Source organism: Nyctibius grandis, chromosome Z (genome assembly GCF_013368605.1).
Source record: "Nyctibius grandis isolate bNycGra1 chromosome Z, bNycGra1.pri, whole genome shotgun sequence".
NCBI classification, from domain to species: Eukaryota; Metazoa; Chordata; class Aves; order Nyctibiiformes; family Nyctibiidae; genus Nyctibius; species Nyctibius grandis.
This window is the reverse complement of record NC_090695.1, coordinates 99,540,498-99,566,697: the sequence shown is the minus strand read 5'-3', so window position 1 is coordinate 99,566,697 and position 26,200 is coordinate 99,540,498. Positions and strand designations below refer to the sequence as shown.

At 55.1% G+C, this 26,200-nt stretch overlaps 1 protein-coding gene across 1 annotated transcript in view; it reads right to left on the bottom strand.

The window, feature by feature from the left end:
• Window positions 1-805: 805 nt before the first annotated feature.
• The window catches only part of HS3ST4 (heparan sulfate-glucosamine 3-sulfotransferase 4), a 49,515-nt gene continuing 24,120 nt past the window's right edge, over window positions 806-26,200 (bottom strand). Inside the window, exon 2 of the mRNA XM_068423272.1 lies at window positions 806-1,442. Within this exon, the coding sequence (XP_068279373.1) occupies window positions 806-1,442 (637 nt within the window). The remainder of the gene's footprint in view (window positions 1,443-26,200) is intronic.

The following is a 26,200-nucleotide window of genomic DNA, read 5'->3' as shown; positions in this document are numbered from 1 at the left end:
CCGGCTGTCGAGAGCAAGCAGCAGAGATCACGCTTTCGAGGTGCAAATGATGAGCAGTGCCGGGGCCCCAACGACCAGCCCTGCCCAGGCCCCGGGCTGGGGCTGTTCCCTGCGCCTCTGCCCTGCAGTCACCCCCCTGGTCCCACCAGGAACGCCCGGGTCTGCACCGCGGACCAAGTATTTACACTTGGTAAATACTAGTTTTAGTGCAACAAGTGATTGAAAGGCCTGGTGCAAATGAAGTGTCTGTACATAGTTCCTTTGCAACATAACTGGCTTTATTCCTTCCACACACAAACACCGGTGTGCACGGGAACGCACGTCCTGAACTTACCGGGTCCGACGCTGCTGTTTGGGCAAAACTAAAAGCTGGGGCAGGAGAAATCAAACCTGCGGGTTTGTCCAGGAGCTGCTGGGTGTTGTGAGCCACCTTCCCGCTCCGCCGGCCGCGGCAGGAGGGGCTGGTCCTGCCGGCCTGGCTGCGGGGGGGGGACACCAGCAGCGAAATGTCGACATGAAGCCCCCCATCACCCGAGGAGCCCCACTCCCACCGCCTCCTCCTCCCTTCTTCCCCCAACCCCTCAGCGGCACAGGGGACAGCCCACAGGCAGCCCGAGGTGACAGCCCACTAAGGTGCCACTAAGGTTTCAGAGCTGGAAACGCCAAGCAGCTTTGGCTGCCACCCTGAGAGCACAAGGGTCTTGCGCTCGCATGACTGAGCCTTGAGCCCCGAGGGATTTTTGGGTCTCTAACAATGATTCGCGTCTCAAGAGAAAAGAGCTTTTTTCCTGATTTCATGGGTCTGCTACTTATCACTTTCTTCCTGCTCCCACTGGAAATCTTGGCCCGTCATTTGGTAAAACATGACATTGAAGGGTTTGTAAAACTTCCGCAGTCTGTGGATGACGTCTGGGTCTATTTTGGGGTGAGTTCGACCCTTGGACTTGCCCAAGCACCGGGGAGCACTGCTGTCCTCTGGCTTCTTTAAACAGGGGAAACCCTTGGTCTTATTAAAATAAAAATGTTTCTCTGTCACAATCCTCTTGAGGCCTAAGAAGTCCTGGACCTTGGCCATTTCCCCGGCCGGGTCAGTGATGAGCCTCTCGCCGCTGACAAAAAGGATCTGGGAGAGGGGGAAGTACTGGAGCCAGTTCTCCAGGTGCAGGGCGTAGATCCCGATGCGGATGGCGCTCCAGGAGGCATCGATCAGCCCCAGGGTCCGGTTCTTGAAGGCCAGCACCTCGAAGGTGGGGATCTCCGGCTTCTTGGAGAGCGTCTGTGTGTAGTCCGAGATGGCCCGGGTGACCGGGTTCCTCACCACCACGATCAGCTTCGTGTCCTTGGCCATGGAGTGAATGCGCCTGGGGGCCTCGTTGGTCACGAAGTAGCTGGGGGTCTTCTCCATGGTGATCTGGCCATCCAGTGTCTTGGGCATCACGTTCCTGCGCGGAAGCAGAGGAGGGGTGGTTAGCAAGGGTCCAGGCACGGGCGGACGCCTCCATGCCCCTCCTGCCCCGTGCAGACGTCGGCGGGACGCTCAGGAGGAGGGATGCTGCCACCCCTGCGGACGCCGGGGACCAAAGCACTTCGGGCTGTGCTCTTCTCGGGCACCCAAAGTACTAAATCAGCCTCGGTAACACACTATACAGTCAGTTCGCCATAGGCATGTGTAGACAGAAGTTAATTGACAATAAACCTGCACAATACCTGGCTGTTCAGCAAGCCATCTGCTTCCATTTGCTCAATTAAGCCTATTCACTTCAGAGCCTTGTACCGGAGTGGTGCAGTTAGGATTACACAAGCCCTTTTTGTTATGATGACATGCTTTTAAATGTCTCAGCTAATAAAACTTAATACAGAATAAGATCCCTTGCTTCTAGTACAATAATTAAATTTATTTACTATCTCGTGAGTAAGAAAGAATGACTTTTCTTTTATCTCTAATTCACATGCTCTGTCAATAATTAATTGCTGCTGGGTTTTGAGCTTCCTGTGCAAGCACTTTTATTAGCCAAAAGGAATTTGCTTACTGGATAAATTAGCATGTAGCAAGACTTTCCTGGATAGCACATTACCATCTTGTAAAATGAACCAGCAGTGAGATAGCATTTATATCTAAGGAAATGAAGAGGTAAATGCTCATCCCAGCCACCCCCAGCTAAAGATTATCGTAGCGGGCCGGCAGGTATTCAGTGATGTCCCTGCCAGAGCATTAGAGCCTCTCACACCTCCAAGCTGCCACTGGCGGCACCGGCCAGGTCTGCAGCAGACACGGAGGATGGGGATGCTCAGGGTCTTGCAAGATTATCCCTTCACATTGCAACTATTTTTAGCACGAGCATATGGTGAGGAAACAATGTGAATAGGCTGGAAATGGTTCTGTAAGAGCACCTTGGGCAGCGGCACCACAGCGATGCTGACGTCAAAGCGCCGAGCCCCAGGACCCAGCCATCTCAGGAGCTGCGCAGCCCAAGCTTGCCAGCAGCAGCGGCTGTCAGGCAAAACCCAGCTAGATCTGCCTGTCAGCGCTGCCTCGTATTTGTGACTGCTAAATGCATCAGCTTGCTTTAAACCTGCCTTCGTTTAACCTACACCCAGGGCTAAACAACAACCAGTTGTTCCCCGACTGAGAAAGGGAATTGGGAAAAGGAGGGAGACTCGTAGGTTAAATTTAAGCAGATTTAATAAAATAAGAGAAGTAATATCGATACTAATACAAAAGACAAAATCATACTTAGCTCATTGAGTGGTGGCAAGTTCCTCCTGGACTGGTAACTGTCGAGAAGAGAGCAGAGCCAAGAGCCCCCATCCCCAGCAGCTTCCCCATTTACAGTGACCCTGAGGTTAATGCTATAGAACACACCTGGGGCAGCTGCCCTGGGTTTAACTGCTCATGGCCTGGAGCACCAGCCCACAGCTGGGCACAGGCTGGAACAAAGTGGAACAGAAAAATCATTCTATAAATTTTATCCCCATGAAACCAGGACAAAACCTCCCTGTAATTTGTGTATTTATTGCTGGTGTGATCCATCCAGCTGGACGGGTTTTGCCAAGGTGCTGCTGGAGGAGGTGCCACTTCTCCTGTCAAGGCAAGAGCGAAGCTTTGGTGCTGCCACAGGGGATCTTCACCCCCGTTATCAGCCCCTTGCCTGGAAGGGATGCAGGGAGAACCTGCCGGGAACCGAGACCTTCAGTATTCCTGTGGAGAGCTGGCAAAGGGAGCAGCGGAGCGGGTCCAGCCCTTCCAAACTTTACCATTGTGTAAAAAGAAAGTCGGGATAAAGGGAGAAGGCAGCGAGCTCCGTTCTCCCGTGCTCACGGAGCAGGACAGCAGTGAATACAGAGCTGGCATGAGGGAGGAACACTGCCCGGGCACGGAGGGACGAGATGCTAAAAGCTCTGCTGGACTACGGGAAATGGACCCTCAGACAACAGGGCTCGCGAGGAGCACTGCCGCTGCCTGCTCTGACCCCGCGTGTCTGTGATTTGTGGGTTTTTCGATGACAATGCTTTAAAAGAGATGACAATTAATCAGAATTCAGGGGCAGCACTGCTGCTCTCCTTCACCCTCGCTGCTGCTCCTGCCCATCCCGCGGCCGGCAGGGCTGGGGGACAGCCGGGAGCGGGGTCCCCTCTCCTTCCAGGCACGGCCGTGCCCTGGCAATAGCCCCTTCACGGACGTTTTGTAAACAAGGATTTTGGTCCCCTCTGCTCTAGGGTCAGGGCAAGATGATTGTCTTGCCTTTAATATTATACTTACTTAGCTTTTACTTTAAATTATGGTTTCAATAAGCTGTTGCAAAAAAACCCCAAACCTCTAAGCCTTTTCTCTGTGGCGTGGATGCTTCAGACAATACACTGGCAGCAAGCTGTAGTGGTTGATGTTCAAGTATAAAACAAACACACCGGGGGTTTATAAAAGAAGCACGAACAAACTATTAATTTCAATGGCCCCTTCAGATGATGTTATCACAAAAAACAGGAGCCAAGAAATTGCAGAGCTAATAATCTGAGAGTGTTGCCACATTTAAGGACTACGTTTAATTCCACGCACAATAAAGACAAATGGGTAGATAGGCTGGCACTGAGGAGAGACAGCAGGGAAGTGGTGATCAAGGGAAAGGGGAGGAAAAGCAGATGCAGCTTTTGCTGTACAGTTTTAAGGGTAACACTGGGAGCTGCAGCGTGTCCTCGAGACACCCCTGGCCCTGCACGGCACCAGAACTACTGCAGCTCTGGGATGCACACGCAGAAATGCTTTTTTTTTGGCTTTTCCTGAGGTGTTTGTTCCCCTTTCGAAGCCAGGCTGGCTGAGTGGAGGCACTGGGTGCTGCTGCCCACCTGCGCAGAGCAGCCCGGGAGGTGAAGTGCTGCAGCAGGACACGTCTGCTCTTGGCTCTGCCACTGGTCTCTGCTCAGCTCCTGTCCCTCCTCTGCCACCCTCTGCTCCCTCACGCTGTGGGCAGCAGCATCCCTGCGTTCCGCAATGGCAAAATAAGGCTTTTATTGCCATTCCTGATCTTGGCTCCAGGAGTCTCCTGGCCCTCCCAACTGATGACCAGATACATATTTTTGGGTGCTTCCTTGGGCTTTTGGTGTTTCTCTCCTTTCCTACTCGTTCCCCAGTGCTGTGGCCTGGGGCCAAGGAGGTCCCAGCTGCTCACATGCCCTCCGGCACCCCACTGCTCCGGCAGCTCCCAGCTGAGGGGGGACTCGCTGCTGCTGCTCCTCCGAGAGTGTCTCGCTCCGGGCACAAAGCAGCCCCCGGCCGCGGCGATGGGCAGCGCGCCCGGCGCCCGCTCTCCTCGCTTGGTGGCAGAGGACGGCTCTAAGCCCTCATTGGGAAAATGTGCTCTGGTAATTGCTCTTAACTGCTGGCTTCAGACAAGCTCTTTATTTTCAAAGGATACATTTTATAAATTTGTGAATTTGCATGTTGCCAAAATCCCCCTGTGGTTTATTTAAATCCAGATTATCTTGTTTATTCCTTCAGTCACAGCTGTCATTTATCTCTGTGTAGGCAGCTTGTTCACGATGTTGCAGGTTTCCCGCAATCCCACTCAAAAGGAGTCTTTGTTAACTGTACTTTCATGTTCTCAACGAGAGAAAAAAAGTTCACAGCAACTCCCAGGGCTTGGAGAGCCACAGAGGAGGACGTGGATTTGCACAACTGCTGTCTGACAGAGGCGATGGCCGGGTGCTGCAGCAGTGTCACCTGCCCGTGGACCCAGCTCTGCTGCTCCTCGGGGCGGAGCGAGCGTCTGGTTTTGTCTTCTGAAAAGGCAAACATGCAGTCATTTTCCTTTTTATTATTAACACATTCCAGTATAATTGCTTGAGCTGTCAGCTGTGACCTGCCAGTAATTCAGCAGGCGTGGGACTTTCAAGGGGAGAACGGCGTTGCAACCGAAGGCTGCAACACGCATTAAAAGCAGAACCTATTTGCTGTAAGCCCCCAAGTCAAATCTCTTGTTGAATTTGTTCAAACATAAATTTACAGCTGAATTTACATAGGTTTAATGTTTTATAATCTTTTCGGTCTGTGAATCTATATTCAAGACTGAGTGCATTAGCTTAGAAATATTGTGCTTAACGCTGAAAATAATTTTAATCTCTCCAAAGTCCAATCCTTTGCACATCACTAAACCTCAGAATCCAATCCCTTATAATAAGAGACACAAAACTTGCATCTGTCGCTGCCTAATAGATTCATGCGGCTCTAATTCAAATGGCTTGCACATGTCTGTTAAAAAACATTAAACGCAAATTGTAAAGCACTTTCAGAAAAGCGGGTGCCAGTTCAGACTGGGGCTACAGCAAAACAAATCTCTCCCGGGAGACCCACTGAGAGAGTGTCACGGTTCAGAAGCTGGTGTGACTCTGCCTGCTGCGGGAGAAGGGGGTGAACTGCCCTCCTCTGTGCCTCCAGCTCTGCTCTTGCGGGACTTAACACCCAAAATTAAGGGCTGCTGGGACTGCTGGTTTCCCTCTCCAAGACAAGCAGCTTTCCTGCGTCCCAAAGTTTGCAAAGCCATTTGGTGCCCGTGGAAACACTCTCCTGAGGGGCAGTTTGAGACCGCAAGGACAATTCCTTGCCCCGTGTCAGCCACGTCCCTGATGAGCTTCTCCCCAGGGCCCCCCAGGCTGTGCCTGACTCGGGAGCCCAGGACACTACAGCCGGAGCGGGATGCAGCCCCGGCTCCCACCGCAGCAGGAGCGAGGGGCAGCCGGGGCTTGGGAGCATCTCACTGCCCCACGGCAGGGCCAGCCGTGCCCGCGCTGCTGCCGCTCCCTCCGGGGCCGTCCGGAGCCGTGACACCCGCAGCAGTGCCAGCCAGGATGGAGCCAGGATGGAGGTGTTGCCATACCAACGCAGGTGCTGACACCGCGAGCTGATCCGATCAGAGAACGGCAGCACCGAGTTGCTACGGTAACCGAAATTGGAAATGGTGTTGATAGCAGAGTTACCCGAGAGGAGGCAAGCGTGCGCAGCGGGCACCGGGCCTGAGCCTGGCCAGAGGCTGCCGGGCAGCCCAGTGGGCATCTGCCTGCCCCGGGCTCCTGAGGCAGCTCAGGATGTCGCGGAGGCTCGGCTGCATCCCAGGTGCCGGCCAGGGAACACGGCTCCCCTGCTCCCTCCTTCCCTCTCCTCCGCCTCCCCTTTCCTCGCAGACACAGCCAGAGGGGTCTGTGCCCCTCATCGCAACAAACCCCAAAGGACAGGGCTCCTCCCGGCGACGGCGCGGGCAGGCTGGGCTCGCGGGGCACCACCGCGCCAGCTGGGCACGTGCCTGCAGGCGGGATGCCGCCCACGAGCATCCTTGGAGCCACTCTCCCAGACGCAGAGGAAAATGCCTTTGGAGCACAGGCTATTTCTAATGTGATTTTTTATCATCTCGCCCAGTCTGGAGTCCAACAATCACGAAGAAAGGGATTCTGTGTCTCCACAAAATGCAAAATCTTTAGCAGCTCATTGGCATGTGCTTGAGTTGGCCTGGATAAGAAGTGACTCCTGAGAGCCCGCTATTGATTCTGTCAGGGATTCAGAGCTTTTATAGGCATCGCTCAGGATCTCTTTAGTACTTGTACCTTCTTAATGGCTCTCACCGCCGACAGAACTGAGAACATCCCCCTGTGCGCTGGGAAGCGGCTGAGTCCGTGCCAGGAGACTGTGCTGCCGCTGCATGGGAGCGTGGCTGCCCTCCGTGGCCAGAGAACCCTTCCCTGGCTCCCCCGATGCATTTCAGGACATGGGGAGATACCGGGGCAAGGGGAAGATGTGGGTGAACTTCACCCAGGAAGGCTCCTCTCCTCCTACCACTACGCAACAAAATCAGTGGGCAGCTGGCTGAGTAGCAGACAAAAATATAAATATGCTCTGATTTCACTGGGACCATCTGGCTCATGCACGATAGACGGGTAAGAACGCTATAATCACGGAGCAGAGAACTAAGCCGATCCATTAAAGTCTTTTAGCAGAAGCAACTATGGAACCTGTATTAATCCAGCAATGCTTTGTGAACAGACATCACAAGGTTAGATCCATTCAGTTGCAATTAAAAATAACCCTCGCTGTTCAGGCTGGCTTGGATAGCTATTACAGCATGTGTTCCCCAAAGGCTCTTGTGTGTATAGATTGTTGATGCTCACACAATGCAATCTGAAATTATGATCTTAATGCTAAATCTTGCTTTCTTCTGTTCTTCCCTCAAGTGGATCTCCTCTGGGGTACGGCTGTTGCCTCGTGCCGAAATCCCTCGCCCACCTGACTGCACAGCTCACACATGAACTGGCCAGTCTCAGATCAGAGCGTGCTGCTACTATTTCACAGAGTCAATCAGGTTGGAAGAGACCTCTGGGATCATCGAGTCCAACCATTGCCCTGACACCACCATGTCAACTGCGGCTGTGGAAGCTCCAAGACTGTTAATAACACATGCTATTGATATTGCAGGCTACAGCTCCTGGAAAAGCCAGTTTGATATGGAAAAGACACAGCTGAGGAAGAGGGAGCTATCATACAGCCCAGTTCACTTTAAATACTGACTTGACTCACCTGGGCAGTTCAAACCATTCCTGTTTCCCAAAGATTGGCCTTTCCTGAGAAGGAAGATCATGAAAACAGAACATTAAAATAGAGTAGTATGGAGCTGTACAGCGTGAGGACTCCTTTTTCATCTTCTGGAAAATTTACCTCTACCAGGAAAAAAAATCCCTGACAATAATGGCTGCCTAAGTGAAAGCTCTGCTGCTGTATCATGCTAAAAGCTTTTCAGGGAAAAACAGTAAATAAATTCTGCTCTTCAGCTGTATCTGGATGTTATCCTAACACAGTGCCAGAGTAATAGGCGAGCCATCAACAGCTAAAAGGCTGGGAATTGTTACAGAGGGACAACAGAGGAGCGATATCTGCAGAACAGGTTGAATAACAACAGTAATTGTGCACATCCCGCTGCTGAGCTCTTGCATCGCTGGCAGCCGGGGGAAAGGAGGAGGACTCTCGCCCCGGCAGCACAGAAAGGTCTGACACCAAAGCACCAGTAACAGCTGCCGTGGGAGCTCCTGGCTGGGCAGAGGCAGGCGGCCAGGAGCTCCCACGCCTCCTTCAAACCTGCGCAACTCCTTGTTCGATTTCTAGTTGTAGATGAGACGGGTCCGTGCAGGCAGAGCCGCTGGATGCAGGGGTGGGTGAGGAGGAGGATGGGGCTGAGGAGGACAGGCTCCTGCCGGGAGGTGACAGGGTCTCGGGGGACAGCGGGTGCTGGAGGTCCCAAAGCCAGTCCCAAGTCCCTCCCCATAGACAGCAGGTGGCCAGATCTTCCCTGATGCACCAGCCTCTCAGCTGTCCAAAACACATCTCACTTTTTAACCTGTACAGTGGGGCAGTGTTTGCATCCAGCCCATGCCCCAGGCACAGCCCCGCTGCCCTCCCTCACCATCACCTGGCAGCGATGAACATCACAGCCCCATCCCCCTTACTGCCTCTTCCCTGTACCTCCTGATCCCTCCGCCTGGCACCAGAAGCAAGCTGGCTGCATCAGTTCCCAAGTCCCCAGGGCACCCTCGAGGCATCGAGAGGTGACACTGAACCATCTTGGTCCCAGCATCAGAAAAGCCTCATGGAGGCCAAGGCATCCCCCCAAGTGACTGCCAGGGACCGCACACATCTGAGGCCCCTCTGTTCCCACCCAGGAGCTGCTCTTCTGCCCCAGGAGGGAGCGATGCCAGGCAGGCTGGTGCTAAGGGCACAGCTACTTATTATTTGCTTCTGTCGATTATTTTGGGGTTTAAGTTCATTTATTATGTATGCAAAAATGGTAATACACTGGCATCTGAATGTCTTTTAGGCATACAATATCCTTATTATTCAAATGTTTTTTTCTCCATAATTGAATGGTTTACCTTATTATTACTTTATGTTAATGACCCAGCATTTCCATTTTTCTATAGGATGCTTAATTGTAAGCAAAGTGCAATCAGAATCAGAGATGCCATCTGTAATTGACAGCATCATAATAACAGCCAGCATTGCAGGAACAGAGTACCAAAATAAATGGCAGCGGGGAGAAAGCAGCCTCTGAAAACACCCAGGAAGCTCTTGTGGGCTGGGGCAGAGCCCCATCCACACAGGATCCTCTCCCTGAGCAGTGACAGTTTGGGCATTAACACAGATAGAGTGCTATTTATATCAGTTTGTACATTTAATCAGTTTTTTTTGCAGTTTTCAGCGAGATGTGAACTATATCCCTGTCCAAGGCATTTGGTTCAAATCAGCTGAGACAGAGAATAATCAAGATTTATGATTCTCATTCCGACTCGGGTCACACAGTCAGTGCAATCGGTACAACAGAGCTTCCTCTCCGAGCCCCAGTGACATCCCTTCACTCTCCCTCGCAGAAGCGATTTAACGTCCATCCTGGGACCTGTCAAAGCGCTGCTGCAGCTCCAGATAACAGCGGATCTGGACCTTCCCCCTGCCCCACGCAGCCATGCGTGGCGGCACTGGAGGGGCACCGCAACCCAGTTAGGGGCTCTGGCAGAAATCAATAAAATAGCACTTTGCAAAGTAAAAGGGATTTCATCTTGGTTCTGCCTCTCCGTACAGCTTGGAGCAGCCAGGAGGAGCAGCCTGTGGGGTGCCTGACCTGCCTCACCCAGAGCATCCCTGCGGGGGGAACACCACCAGGGTTCTGCACAAGCCGCTGGTGTCTGCGGCCATCCCTGCCCACTGCAGGGGAAGGGGTGCAGGAGCAGGGCGAGGAGGGAGCCTGGGACGGGCTCAGGAGGCACCTTCCAGCAGCTGAAAGGGCTGTCAGCGCTTCCAGCAGACAGCTCTATTGCCGGGGACTCAGCGCTGGCCCAGGAAGCCAGAGCTGCGCTCTGCAAGATCTCAGCTGGGAGGCAAATGTTTAGATAAAAATTAAATGATCCAAAAGCAACTCTATTAAAAAAGAGCCAGGTGATGGGAGCGCAGAAGTGGTGAGGCCGTTTCCAAGCCGTTTTGAAGGCAGCTGTGCCGCGGGCGCAGGCTGGCCGTGGTTGCTGCTGGTGTTGGCTCTCGGGATGCTCCACGGGCTCTTCCCCAGACATCTGCTCCCGTCAGCGTGAGACAGACCCGAGCCCGGGCCAGGCGGCTCAGCACCGACTGCGGAGGGGGCTTCTGGCACATCATATGCTGCTGCATCCAGGGAGACCCTGCAGTCTACATCCATGCTGCCCGGCAGACCTGGGCAGGACCCCTCCTTGGGCAGGACCCCTCCTTGGGCAGCCCAGCAGAGCTGGTGTCCCGCATCCCAGCCGATAAAGCCCCTCTCCTGCGTCTGGTTCATGAAAACAAAGCACCGCAGCCCTGGCGCGGTTCATCCAATAAACAGGGTGACGGGAGCTCTGTCTTGATTGTAGCAGGCGGTGAGCTGGGAAGGGGAACATGGGCTCATCTTCCCCTGTGCGCACCCTCGAAATGAGGGCAGAGAAATATCCCAGCCATGAAAGGAAAATAAATGCTGTTTGCCTGCAACGCTGAAGTCTTCACACAGTGACTTTGTCAGCACAGGTGCCTGGTAACGTTTTGTTTTCTCCAGAGTTTGTTTAGCCATCTTTTCCCCACACACACTATGTGCAGCACAGCTTAGATTTAGCCAGGACTCTGTTGAATTCACACATGCGGTGTAACAGTCAAGTAAGTGACAAAACAGACTGATTCCTCTCCAGTCCATAGAGTAAACAATCCCTGGTTTGGATAAACAGAATTACTAGTGCTGAAGAGCCCTGGGCAGCACTGCACACTCTGATTAGTGTAAATGCTAAACACAAACCAATTAACACTAAGTCTGCTTATCTCATGTCACTTAGTGCTAAAATAAAGCCTAACACTAAACACACATATTGATTTAGCCATTAAGTCTAGCATCACTCAAAATAGCTCATTATATTACTGAGAAACAAATAAAGTCACCTTAATTTTCAGAACCTACTGTATTATGAACAACGACTTAATTGCTCCATCCAGCACCAGGGAGTTACTGCTGATATTGAGAACAGACTGATGTTACCTAGCCTAAAAATTAAATGCAGAAGGACCACATGCAGAGGTGGCAAGAGGGCATCTCTGTGCCACTCCAGGTAGCTTCACTGGGGAAACACGCAGCACCCTGGCTTGGGGCTGTACCGTCAGCTCACAGAGCCAGCACGTAAATTCCACCATCGATAGGAACACTATTGACACAAGTCACGGGCATCAACAAGCTCCTCTAAGGAAGAGAACAAGACTTACCACACCGTCCCAGCAAACTCTGCTGACTGCTGGTGCCCTTTCCTGGCGTACAGCCGGGTGCAGCCAGCACTGACAAAGCACCAACCCTCATCCTTGCAGAACCAAAGCTACCTGTGCTTTGGGGTGGTTTTTATAGGGCTGTTAATTTAGAAACTATTGGAAGCTGGTGTGTGGGAAGTGGATGATGGGAAGAGCCCGGCTGGAGGTCTCCTGCCCTAACGAGCTCGGGAGAAGGCAGGGACGGGACATGTGGATGTTAGCAGGCAGTGCCTGATGTTTACATTCCTAATTACAAGAGCTAATCCTTCGGTTTGGCCAGGTGTCCCTTCTGCAGACAAGGTTAATGGGATGTGAGAGGCCACAGCTGCCACAGCACCAAGTGAGGAGGACGGGCAAGGGACAGCAGTATTAATCAGCCAGGAGCGATGCAGAAATGGTTATCTCAAGCTGTTTGGAGGCACGGATTAAAAATAAATCTCCCCGAGTTTAATATTCTGCCAGTCAGCTCCTTTTTGTAGGTGGAATCTATTAAAAAATTATCTTTCTGCTAAAATGCTAAAGTATTTTTGACATTTAACAGCTTGCTTCAAGCAAAAAAGTGCAATAAATACATGGGAGAGCTAATTGGCTCCAGCACACCCAACATCCAGCCCGTCATGAATAAGCAATGCAGTGCCAGCCTGCTGATGGCTCCAGCAGACCCCAACGCCTCCTCCTGAGCACCGATGCGTCTGCCCCGGTATCCCCTGTTCACCCTGGGTAACTGGGACATCCCCCCGTGAGCCAGCAGCAGAACAAACTGCACGTTTAGACCTGAGGGTGCCGGGGGCAGGGGGGGCACGCGCTGTAATTTGGCCTTACCAAAGTCTGTGCTTCGAGGTCCTTGGTTTGCTGTGAGATGCGGAAGGAGCTGCTTGGCAATGTAGTCTTCTCAATAAAAATTAATGCTTTAACAAGAAGCCAAATAGCTACAGCTAATGTACTCCTGAATGAGATCTGAATTTTATTCATAAGCATCAGTGTCAGGACTAAAATAACAGTTTTATGGACACTATGAGCATAAACAGCTCCGCTGATTCAAAAACAGAACCCGCACTTCTGAATGAATCAACTCATTCATTTGGAACAAAAGCACCATTTTAAATACACGCCTCAGATAAAAGAGAAAGCCAGAGACAATGTTCTTCTTGTGAGCCCGCTTCCAAGAAATGCGCTCACGGAGCTCACTGGGAAGGCGAAGCCCTGAGCCGCGCTGCCCAGCCCCTCGCGGTGCCTCTGATGGGCATCGGTGCGAGACGGGGCTCCCCCCGGCCGCCCTCGCCAACACCCACCTGGGACCCCTGACGGTGCCTTCGTGGGGGATGCTGAGGGCACCTGCCCTCCCCGGCACATGACGTGGCACACGTGGCGTGACCGTGCCAGCCAGAGAGACTCCGGAGCACAAAACCCCAGACTGGGTTGAAAAGCACCTTGTGTGTTCAGTGACACGTTTGTTAAGTTGTCTGGTTGCAGTGAACCCGTAACAGGGTCTGGACACTTGGTTTGGTTTACAAGGCCCGTCAGGGGCCGTGCAGGAGGGAAACACCAGCTCTGGCTCCCCCCTGCTCTCACACGTGGAGGCAGGACCGAGCACCCGGCAGCCCCCGGCCCCTGCAGACCCCATCAGCAGCTCCCCCCGCGCCGGGCTGGGAGCGCAGGCAGCCCCGCGCGCGCCGCCTCTCCCCTGACTGGGGCGGTGTATCTGCGGCCACAAATGAAAGATCAATATTTATTTAACACACACACTACCCTTTAGAGGCCCTTAATTGTGAATTAATCATCATTAACTGACAGTAATTGAACACGCTGAAAGCTGCGATCGCGGCGTTCCCCGCGGCGCGAGGCCGTGGCCGCCGTGGTGGAGGGGAGCGGGACAGGGGGGCCGGAGCGGGACCCCAGAGGCACTGCCGGCCCCGCACCCGCTGCTTGGGAGCAGGGTGCTCGGGGGGCTGCAGCCGCTTGGGCAGCCCGAGCTGTGCTCGGCTCACAGCACCGCTGTGCCGGAGGGACAGAGCTCTGTGGGCTGGGGGACCCTCACCGCACCGTGACAGAAGAGGGGTGACCCCAGGAGCAGGCAGGTGTCCCAGAGCCCTTGGCAGGACGCGCTTGTGCTTTAGCCCCAGTCTCAGCTCCCATGGGAGAGGCAGCGGCCCCCAGCCTGGATGAACCCCCCGAGGTACCGGCGTGCTCTCCAGCCTGGGGGTCAGAGCAGCTCTGCCCGGCGTTTCTGGCACACAGCGACCGAGCAACGAAACGTAACCCAGTCCTTGGTGGGGAGCGCGGGAGAGTGCAGCTGGTCCCCGGTGCCAGCATCTGTGCAGAGTGAGCTGGCAGAAAGAAATGCAAATCCCCTTTCTGTAAGGACCACAGTGGCACAAACGCTGACTTTATTAAAATGCAGAATTATTTCATGGCCCTTTGTTTAGCTCAGAGCCTGGAGGTAATTTATGCGCGAGGATGGAGCAGCGAGGGCTGTGCTCAGCTGCCAGGCGCTGCCAGCATCGCTTGGCTCATGCTCCTGGTGTGAAGGCTTCCCAGCTCTGGAAGGAAGGTCTGGGGAGCTCACAGCCTCCCTGCTGCTTCTTCAGAAGAAGTTTTCCTGTCCCCACAGCTCCCGGGGACCAGGCCTTTAACACAGAGGCTAATTAAGTGCTCACTTATGAAGTGGGCTTGTCTGCTGCACCATGCCACACTGCCTGGGGTCCCCACGTATCGTCCCTATGGCTCCCTGGGACAGAGGTGGGCGCGTTGCCACCCCGCAGCCTGGCAAAGGAGCCGTTCAAATCGTGGGCAGCGAGGAGGAGGCCGGCTCCCTGCCCCGCGCTGGGCTGCGGCTCTGCCGTGCCGGGCTGCACCTCGAGTGTTGGCCCCCACAGCCACCAGATGCAGCATCGCTGCTGGGTCTGCCCAGGTGCCCTCGGGCTGGGCAGCTCGTTGACTTTGCAGCCCATGAATCAGAGACTCAGAGCTGGCAACCTGAACCACTGTGAGCTCTGACGAAAAGCTGGGGCTCGGTTGCCTCTTCTGCTGCTTTGGCCTCTGTGTTGAAGGGAAGCGAGCAGGATTTGGCAGAAGAAATTGCAGAACCTGGCACAGAGATGGCAATTAGTTTCTTATGATGAAATACCAAAACTCAGAGGGATGCGGTTCATTCGCCCAAGTCAGAACCCGAGCGCGGCTCAGAGGAAATGTCTTGGTTTGCAGCAGAGAGCTGGGCAGGCTCCTGGAAAGGGACCTGGAGAGCAGGGGATGGGGGGTCCACGAGCTGTGTGAGGTGGACAGAACAGAGAGGAAAGCAGTCCCTGAAGGGCAGCAGCAAGCACGCTGGCTCATGAGCACAGCCCTGGGAGAGGGGCCAGCCAGGTCACCGCCGGCCTGGGGAGCTGCAGGAGGCTCAGGCCGGTGCGTTCCGGGGGACCCCGTTGGTCTGGGGGTGCTGGGGTGCAGCAGCAGAGCCCGGGAGTGTGGAGGGACACCGGGGCAGGGCTGGGTGCTGCCAAGGCAGTACAGCGGAGAAGCTCTCGTGTGCGGGGACTGAGCAGGATGCTCGGATGAGCCTCTCCAGGGGGATGCCAAGTACTTCTCCGCTGCCTGAACATCATTGCTAAGGCAAACAAAGGCTCCTGGAGCTTGTTGACAGGGAGGCTTATTGAGATGAAATCTTTGCATCAGGTTGTGTGCTCTTGTTTTGAGGAGCTTAAACTATGTCCAAGATCAGGCTGGATTAAATCCTTGACTTACACTGCCATCCAGGAAGCCTCATCGAGGCCGATTTGCATTTTCATTTGCATACTAATGCTGGGCTTATAATCAGCAAGAAAACCTTCCCAGCTCATTGGTCCAAAGGTAAACATCTGCAGTGGAGAGTAAACGGGGAGGAAGGCTCCTGCCGCCGCGCTGCTCAAGCAGACGCTCCCCGCCGCGCGTGCAGGGTTTGCCGTACCCAGGCTGGGAGGATGCCGGGGCTCTGCTGCCTCGTCCCGAGGGCACACGGCGGGAGGTAGGATGTGCACTGCTGGGGCAGTGTCGTGGGAGCATCCCAGTGTGTTTGACACAAAGCCTGGCTTAGCTGAGCTGGATTTATCGCCTGTTAGAGCTGCTACGCCCCGGCGTTACGGGCAGAGCAGGCCTTCAACAGCGTAAGGAGCCGGGGGATAAATCCAGGACTTGTGCTTCCGTGCAGGCGGGTGCAGGTTTAGGCTGGAGGAGAAGAACCATGCTCTGTGTGAACCCGAGGCTGCACCAAAGCCCTGCGTACACCAACCACCAGCAGCCAGGGACACGCTGCAGGTCTGCGGGAGCCGGGAGGAGGCCCGGGGGTGCTGGGAGCGGTGGAGCTGAGCCTGGAGCCAGCCGCCCTTCGGGGGAGAGGCTATTCTTAGGTGGGTGTTTGGACGCGGTTCAGAGGAACCTGCCTTGTCACATTTACATTCCTCTCCCCGTGGTGGCACGGTGACAGAAGCCTTCCCGTATGGCGCCGTGGGAGGGAAAGCTTCCGCCCGCCGCTGCCGGCGGGGGATGCCAGCCGGCGCGCTGGGCTCCTGCCATCGGCCACGGCTGGCACCCGCGCTGCTCCCACCCCCACGGCGCTGGCTGCTAGGGGGTCCTGCCTGTCCCCAGCCGGGGGAGCACAGGGAGCCGGTGTCACCCACCGCGAGGAGCCCGGCTGCAGACCATCAGTTCACGGCATTGAAACACCCCATTTAACTGCCCCCAATGCTCTGCTTCGTCAAACCTCTTCCCTTGGAGTTTCTCTGCATTTTGCTCTCCTCACCACACATGCTGCCAATTGCTGTGCAAAATAATCATGTTAATTTTCAACTCCGTTAGCAAACAGCCAATAAAATCTCCGGCGCTTGCCAAGAGCGGGGGCCCGGCGCTGGGAGCGTGAGTGCGGTGCTGCCTGGGCCAGTGGCACCGGGGGAGCACGACTGGGAAGAGCAGGAGGAGCCCGAAGTTGCATGGAAGGAAAATCGCTGTGGCCTCGGCAGCAAACGGTTCTGTACTGTGAGCGGCTTCGTGCCAGCCGGCAGGGCCGTGACGTGCCACAGGAGCGCCTGTCTGGGCCCTGTCCTGCCCAGGGCACTGCGTCCCACCGTGGCTCTCTCTGGAGACCTGGGGCCAGCTGGCAGGAAAGCAGCAGGGGCATCTGATGGGGGTCCCCTGTTCCCCGTCGCTGCAGCCAGGCCAGCAGGATGAGTCCCACCGATCAAAGGCAGAAACAGGCACCCATGGATGAGGCCCTGGTCGCCTCGGGGAGAAGATGCAGCACCGTCCCTGTGCACCCCTGGGGCGGTGGGAGGCCCAGGTGGGTTCCAGAAGTGGGAGAGCGGATTTGGGGAGTTGTCATGGCTACAGCATCCCTGGCTGTCACACACGGCAGCCTGGAAGGGTATGCCAGGGTAGGGTGGGGGCTGCCTGCTCCCCGTGCTTCCCGTCTTTGGAAATCAAACCTGGGGACAACACAACTCTAAATTCAATGCCTTCCTCCAGATTAGCTCCAGAGTGTACTGCAACACCTTTGGGACTGTGCAACGTTCTCCTGCAAACCCACAGTTCTTGGTTGTTAGCTGGGGGTCCCTGGGCTCTGCTGCTCCCGGCCCCAGCGGGGCTGAGGGGCGACTGGCAGCCAGCGGCTCTTCCCTGCCTCGACACCATCCTTCAGCACAGACCCTTGGGCTGCGCAGCCCCAGCTCCTGCCATGATCCTCAGCTGGGCAGCAAGGACCTGCAGCGGATGCACAGCCGCTGCGAGGAGCAAACCTTCATCCAGCGAACCATCTACCCTTCGCAACCCACTTACGCCTCCTACACATCTTCTCTCTATTTACAGACATAAATCCTCAGCATATCACAAGAAAAGGCTCAGCTTTGCCAGCCAGACTTGTAAACCACTTTACAGTAGCCCATGACTCTGACACAGACATTTTAACGTGGCACCATTTGTGCGCTGAAGCTACGCCTGAGTCAGCACCTGCCACGCGATGCCCGTGCCAGGGCTTGCGGCAGGGCCACGAGCCCGTCGGCGAGGGTTTAGCCCCCGGGTGCTCCCCGCGCCTGCTGGACCCCCCGATGCAGCCGGGGGGGTGCAGCTGCCCCGGTTCAGGGCTCCAGCCAGGCTGCAGATCTGCCCCGTGCTCCCGGGGAGCTCGGGTCGCGTCAGCAGGAGCCACCAAGAGAAGCTCCAGGGGCTTTCGCCCTGCCCCTGGAAGGGAAACAGCAACTTCTACAAAGTCAATTAGCTCTCTGTCAATTAGCTTATGCTGAAGAAGGCAATTACCTTATCACTTACAGCCCTTCCGCTCTGCTGGAGAAGGCAAACTTTCCTCCTGCCTGGCACGCACGATCCCTGCACCGACCGCCAGCCCCCCGGCCCCGCTGCCCACGGGGTGACGGCCAGCGCGGCTGGTTTCCGTGCCCCCTCCCAGGGGCTGCCCCGGGCACAGCGCCGACGCTCCCCAAACCCGCGCTGCTCCCCGGCACATCAGGCTTTCGGCACTTGCAACAATGGGGAGAAGAGCAAAAGCCAGGACGGCAGCGTGATGCCCTGCTCCTCTCCACGGCAGCGGCAAGGACCCCCCCGGCTGCGGGCGAGGGGGGTCCCGGCAGGGCTGGGTCAGGCCTGGGCGCAGACCGTGCCGAGCCCCTTGCCCCCGTGCCTGGCTCTGATCTGCACCCGCGCTCGTTCCTCTCCTCTGTTTCTACTGGCGCTCCCGCACGCCCTCCCCGAGGGCCACCGCGGCCACGGCTGGACGGGCTCTGGGCGAGCAGAGCGAGGGCTGCGCCGGGCGCTCCCGGGTCCCGGTGGGATGCAGCACCTCGTCCCGGTCGGCAGAGCCTGCCGAGCTCTTGGGAGTCTGGCCAACGCCGCCGCTTCCCGGGCTGGTCCCTGCAGCGACGGCTTCGCAGACTCACCGCAGAAACGGCCCCAAGTCCATGAGCTCCATCTCTGGAGGAAGACGTTCTCCCCATGGCAGCTTGCCTCGCAACAGGTGTGGCCAAGCAGCGTATCGCAGGCGTGTCGGGATAGGAAACCTCCATAAAAAATAAAGCAAAATAAAAATGTTCCGTTGTAATCCTTCTAACGCATCTCCACACAGGTTGGTATCTCCTGAAGAACACTTCCCATTAAAGAAATCAATTTAGTATTCAGCTTCCTTCCTGTGGTGCATATTGAAGTGGGATTTGACAATGATGGAAAACAGATTTGTGTTAAATACTGCCAATAATGTCTCATAGCTCAAGGTTACAGCTTCTCGTGAGCGACAGACACTCGCAATCCAACACGTTGAAAATACTGCACTCCGCTATCAATTATCTGGAGTTATTGGGTTTTAAAATAAACTGCACATCCGGGCTTCAGGCCACGCGTTTGTTTTACATTTTCTTTGCAGTTGCTTCACCCTGTTCCGGGCTCTCCGAGGCTTTCTGGGGCCGTCTGCTGCCAGCCCTTGCAAAGCGCAGGGCTGCTCTGCGGTGTGGCTGGGTTCCCCCCCAGTCCCTGGCCCCGAAAACCCCCTCGGTGCAGAGTCTGTCCTCCGTGCCCCTGATTGCAGACCTGGATGGAGCTCCGCGCTGCCGAGACGCTCACAGCAGACAGGGAGTTGCTTGAGCCTCTTCTGTTGGGCTGAACACAAACGGCAGGTTTCAGATCCCCCAGTTTAGTTGGTAATTTCAAACAACTGTTCTCCTTCCCCTGGTTTCTCGGGGCTGCAGCGAAGCAGTTTGCTTTGTGTCCCGACTCCCAGCTTTGATGCTTCACAAAAGCTCTCGTTTCTTTGATAAACAGAAACGAAGCTAAACATTAATGGAGCCCTTTCTTCTCAGGTGAGAAGGCAGGGGAGCCTTGCAGGGGAGCCAGGGGACCTTTCAGAGCATCTTTTCATCTTGAGGCTGCAGAAGTGTCAGCCGAGCCGGCGTCTGCCCCGTGAGCTCCCTGTGCCGAGGAGCTGCCCGGGTGGAAGCACGAAGCGGCACCGACCTCACGGCGCCAGGAGCCAGCGCTGCCCGTCGGCTGCCCAGGGCGTGCGGGCAGCTTGGCTCCAGCGAGGCCACAAGGAAAAATGGGACAATCTGGGAAATACACAATGGGCTGGATTCCAGCCCCTGCTTGGGGATGCCCGGGGTTACCGCGGAGGAGGCCCCGAGTGCCAGGGAGCAAAAACAACAGCCAGAGCCGGGGAAACAGGGACACAACGGACAGGTTCGGCTGATGGGTGGGGAGTGCGAGATGCATGCACGCTTGGGTAGTGGGGCCAGGGGGTCCGGACCCCTGTGCACTCACCGCTAGGCAGCTTCCCTGTCATTCTTCACCTTAATCTGCACGTCAATAAAGCCATACAGAAGCCCTGTCCTGTTTTTGGATTGCATTTTTGAAGCGGTGCCCCCTGGGACAAGGAGTCTGTGGCGCGAGTCCTTACGGACATCACTTCGCACAAGCTATGGCAGCGAAGTCAACCAGCTGCGGAAGAGACTGCAAGGGTGAGGAGAAGGCTTCAGCCAGCCCAGCCCGGCTATGAGGTGATCACAAACTGAGGCACAGCTGAACATTTTGCAGACCACGAAGACATTCATTGGACCTACAAAACCCAGGGAAACAGTGAATATTCTTGATTCCTGCCTATCAGCACTTCATTAAGCAATTACAGATCTACAGACATTTCTCTTCTATAAAGCATTCCTGCATCAGTGGCAACAGCCTGCAAATATTCTAGAGGCATAAACAGAGTAATTAATCAGCATTGCTGTAATGGCAAGAAATTAACATGAGGAAAACACAGACTGAATATCAGAGAAAGTTTTCTGGCAGCAAACCGTGTGACTCAGAGAACTGCCATCCCGGGGAAAGGGGGAAACTCCACGGCGTGATACAGGTCAGAGATCCTGGCAAATATCCCAGAGGGAATGCACAAACACTGGCTCACGGGATGGACATGATGACCCAATGTCTGACTTGCTTTTCCTAATATCAGTCACCGAGTGATTTCTGATGATGATTCACTACTCTGGGTGAAGGCGCATTCATTCACGGCTTGCCTGACAGGGCAGCAACGTACTCACCGAGGTCTCCCCGGCTTTGTGAGAGCATTTGCTACCCAGATCTCTCCATGCTCATCCTGCTGCCTTGCCACAGGCGGGGCTTTGCAGCAGGTTATTCCTTTGCAGCAGGTTACTCCTTTGCAGCACGCAGTCCCGCTGCACACGCCGCCAACCTGCGGAGTCCCCGGGTGGGCAGGATCGTCCCAGAGCATGTTGGCTGCTGTTTGTTGAACCCGAGAGGACCAAGGTGCTGCCAGCGCTGGTTCCTGGTGGACTGGCTGCTCCCAGGCTGGGCACGGCAAACGCTGCCTGTAGCTGAGCGCTGGAGCTTGTGCCCACTGCAGCCCCCTTGCCCGGGGATGCAGCCCCTGGGCAGGAGCAGCGGGTGCTGCTGGGACCGCAGCACAGGGACCCACTGGGCGGGCACTGGAACCAGCTGGAGTGAGCCCTAGGAGCTACCAGTCCTACAGAATAAAAGCAGTTCAATAGTTTGGATTGCTCTTTGCACATCTGTTAATATTTTGGGGCAGAAAGCGGGGTAATTGCAATTCTACGGAAAAGTTACAGCTGCAGCCTTGCCTGGGAGCGGAGGCTCACGGAGAGCGCGGTGGGACAGGACTGGTCCCAGGCAAACCCTGCGTCTGCCTGGCAGCTACCCGGAGCATCCTGCAGCTCTGCATCAGAGCCCTGCTCCTGCACAGCAGCTGCGAGCGGGAACGCTGGGCTCCAGCCAGCCTCTGAAAGAGCTAAAACTGCAAGGTGAGGGAATAAAATTACCTCAGGTCATAAATTCTGGTTTTACAGCAGCTTTCCCAGAAATCTGGGCACACTGCAGTGAGTGCAGGAGCACTGGCCTCCTCCTAGCAGAGCCCTGCAGACGCAGTGACCCCGCTGCTGAGCTCACACATCTCGGCTGAGGTTGGGACCCCCTGGCCATGGTACCCCACCTCTCCCCTGCTAGTGTCACCGCACAGCCCTGGCCATGCTGGGCAAAGCCACCACGTGCTTTGTGCCTTTCTTACGATGACGAAACGTGCCCATTGCTCCTGCCAGCCTTCCTTGAGCCACTGACACTCACTGTCCACGGGAGAGCCAGAGCCCCCCGCTTCCAGGTGTGCTCTGCAATCACGGAAACCAAAACAGCCTCTATAGCTGTGGCAAACACATTAACCCAAAGGGCTGGGACACATTCAGCCGCTGCCAGCTGCCCCCTCGGCGCCTTCAGGAGCCTGTACCCTACCTGACGAGATGCCGGAGGCCGAAAGCAGAGTCGACTCCGGCTGATTTTGCACAGGAACTCGGTGTAGTGACAAGTGTTGCCAACACAGCCGTGGAGCCGCCTCGTGCAGCTGCAGCGGGTGGCAAGGTTACCTCTGCCTGCCGTCACAGGGGAGGCAGCCGCTCGCGGGACGCGTCCCCTCCAACACTGACAGATCATTCGCTCTCTGCGCCCTGTTGCAAACAGATGTCTCTGTGCAACAGAGCAGCCACCCGAATGCGAAAGCAGTTTGTTCCCAGCGCTCCATAAAGATGTTATATTTGTTCCCAGAAGTTAATCTTTAAAGATTTTTGGAGCGATCAATAACCAGTGGATGTATGCAGAGCACCCAGGAGCACCTCCCAGCGCAACGAGCACCTGTGCTGAGCACGGTGCTGGACGGCGGAGACCGTCCCCACAGCTCGGGACTGGGGGGCACCACGGCACTGGAGGGTACTGGAAGAAAACCAGGACGTGAGTGTGAGTGTTTCAGGAAAACACCCCAGGTCCCAGCAAACCCCCTCCCTCCCTCTGAGAAGAATTTCCATATTCATGAGCCTTATCACTCCCCTCAAGCTGCTGTGTGAACGCAAGCGATTCAAAAAGCAGCACCACACAAAGACAGATTTTGAAGCCATCGGGGAATGGGTAATATAGTTTCTCAAAGACTCACTCGCCCTGCGCCTGTCCTGCCTGATTTAAGCTTGTGCTCCAGCACCACTAGTCCCAAGGCGGTGACTGAGTCCCAGCAAGGCCAGCGCAGTCATACGTCCCTCGTGGCGCGTCACGTTTAGCAGCTGGCACAGGGATAAGCCCTTGTGCTACCTGCAGAGTGAAGCACTCGGACTTCCCACGGGCTCCGTACCCACGAGGGCTGGCTGCTTGCTGGAGGGAGGCTGGGAGCAGGCTCCCATGAGGTGCCTCCCCTTCCCCTCGCCCTGCCAGCTCCTGCACAAACAGCCATGCTACTCTCCCTGCGCCATTCAGCTGCAGGGTAAATTAATTATTTCTAATAAACCCATGTTTAAATTACAGAACCAGGCAGGGGCCAGCTGATTTGGAGGCTTTTAACTCCTTTAGCCTTACTGCAGTCAGCTGTGGTGCAGGCAAAGCCCTCCAGCTGTAGCCCTGCGATGGGCTGGGGGGGTCCCCGCAGCCCCCCCTCCTCTGCCAGGGGCTTTCACACCCGAGGGTCTCCCCAAAGGGTCTCACCATGCACCCAATCACACACCTCAGCTCTGGGAGTCCGGGAGCAAACACCTCACCTGGCCTGTGCCAGTGATGGAGAAGATGACCCAGGCAACAGAGAGACAGAGACGAGGTGGCAGCCCCTGATCAGGGCTTGCAGCCCCTGTTTGGGGGGAGCACAGTGATGACACACTGAGCAAAGCAAGTGAATTTATAGCCGGCGCTGCCCAACGAGCAGGTGTGCCCAACCAGCAGCTACCGGCAGCAGATCTGCAGAGGCAGATGCCAGGACAGGCGACACGGCACAGGGGAAGAGGCTGAAGCACCTGGGTAGGATTTACCCCACCCCACCCTGGGGTACCTCAGCTTTATCAGCCTGAACCCAGGGAGGCGAAGCAGGAACACGTGAAGGCAGCAGGTTCATTTCAGCACGTTGCAGTCAGTGCATCTAAGCTTGTCCAGCTCCCCCACAACTTATCTGAACTCTTCCCAGATGGCTTTTATCTTTAAACTACTGTACAGCAATGCAAAAAAGACAACAATAATTTAAGATCCTCTTTGACTGCAGGCTGATACCAGTTCACGCTGTTTACCAAAGGATGGTACTCTCCCTGCTTTATAGAGCCGCTGTGATTTTTTCAGCGTATGCAGATAATCTCACGCTCCTCATAAACGCAGCCATAAACTTTCCTCCCTCTGCCCCCTCGGAAGTGCATAAAACCTGCAGCATAACCAGCACCGTCCCGGGAGGCCACTTTGGGGAGGCGACAGCTAAAATGGGGCAGCAGCAGCCAGGCAGGTCTTGGGGGGCAGCTCCCAGAAACTGGCTCCCGTCCCTTGCCCCCGTCACAAGCCGGAGCAGAGAAGGAAGGACAAGGGCAAAGCGGGGGAGCCTGGACTCCTGTGCCTTAAGGGTGCTCCCCACAACTGCGGCGCCGTTGGGGAAGGTCTCCACGGGCGATGCTCCTGGCTGGGCGTGTGCTGGGGAGCGTGGGAGCTCCGGGTACAAAGGGCTGGCTGGCTTGGAATCAGCTCCTGCTCTAGCCCAGAGCCTGCCCGGCTCATACAGACGCTTCTCAGGGGCTGTTTGGAAGGAAGCCCGGGTTACAGCCCAGCCAGGAACGGTTCTCTTCTCCTGAAGAGCTTTTGAAACACCAAAAGCTCTTCCCATATGGACCAAAGATGTACGTCTTGGAACATGTTATGATCTCTCAGTGAATTTCTTGGGGTCTATAGAAATGCAGCCTTCCCAGATTTCAGCCTTATTAGTTTTGTCATTTTTTCATTTGCTAGGTCTGAATTAATTAAGCCTTCAAATTCTGACTCATTTTCAAACCTGTTCACTAGAGCAGCTGAAAGAAGGTGTTCTGTCAACAACGGAACTTTTCCTCCAAACACTTTAAAATCTGAAGGTTCATCAAAATCAGCCTTAGTTTGCAAACTGTTTAGATTTTGACTTAGCAGCTTTTTTGTGGTAAAAAGAACGGTTAAGAAACGCTCCCAGGCATCTCTGCTGCAGATTCTGGGAGAGCAAAGGGGGCTGGCACGGATCTCTGATCCTCAGCCAATTTCTCCAGCACCGGATTATAAGCATCCTTCTTCCTCTTGATGGAGTGCAGACAAAAACAGCGTGTTCTTGTAAAAGCCTCCAGCCATGAAGAAGACAAAATGGTGTAATGTTTACCAGAGCACAGTCTCCTGGCTATGGCTCTGTGTCCTCGGGGTTATGCACTGGCAGCCTGGCCATTGCTGGCCCCCGCCACTCTCAGATGCCCCTGGAATGGCAGGACATCTCCGGCTGAGCAGCGGGAAGATGCCACCGTGGACATCTGGGTGCATCATCCCCAGACACCAAGTAGACCTTTCTCTGTGAGAAAAATAATGAAAGCCCCTTCCCTGACAGCAGAAACCCCCTGTCTCTCCCCTGGCTGCTCTTTCTCAATTCTCCATTGAGAGCAAGAATGAAAATGAGCACTTCCTTGGCCTCTGACAGTGAAACTGCCACAAGTACGGACACCCCACGCTGCTGGGAGAGGGTGCTGATGCATGCAGGGCCTGGGCTCAGCGCCGGCCTGGGCTCCAGGGCGCCCAGGCAGCTTTGACAGAGAGACCTAAGATTCTTTAGGTTCTCCAGCAAATGCCGTGCTTGACCGTCCCTGTCCCAGGCATCGCCCAGGATCGGTGCTGCGTGCCCAGCTCCCTCAGCAAACCCTTCCCAGCTTGCTCCTCGCCAAGAAGCAGCATCTGGTTTTTCCAGGAGCCGTCTTGCTCGTTGCAGGTGCCTCCATCCTGCAGATGACAAATCACTCCCTGAATGTTCGGGCTGCACAGCATGTCTCTGGTGGAGTTGAGATTTCACCCAGAACCACATCCCCAAGAGTTATTATCGGTTTCATTAGATTAATGATTGCAGAACCACCAGCAGCATAGCAGATGAGGCATTTACCTTTGCATTCGCGTACAGTAGCAACCAGTTGCATGGTTTTGCTTAAATCAGGACGAGAGACTGACTGGAGCCTGACAGAGTGAAGCGTGATTTCTTGCTGGCTTTAGCAGCAAGGAGACAGATTTATGGTGCTTAAAAAATACAGACTGGACTGGGAAACGGACAGAAATCTTCTTGGTCCGTGCATAATGCCACACAAAACTTTAACCCCTTACGTACTATAAACTTCTTTCCAGTCTCAGATTAGACTGGTGGTAGCACCCCCCTCATATCATGGAGTGAGGAAAGCAAATTAGAAAACATCCTCTCGCCGCCTAGTCTGTCATCTGTGCTGCTAATAGTCATGAGCAGACCACATGGTGGGCACGCTGAGATAAAAGGAAGCTAAGAGATTGTTTGTACCGTTAATACATCTCATGATAAATGATGTGTAAAGTTTTACTGCAAGGTCTTAAGGA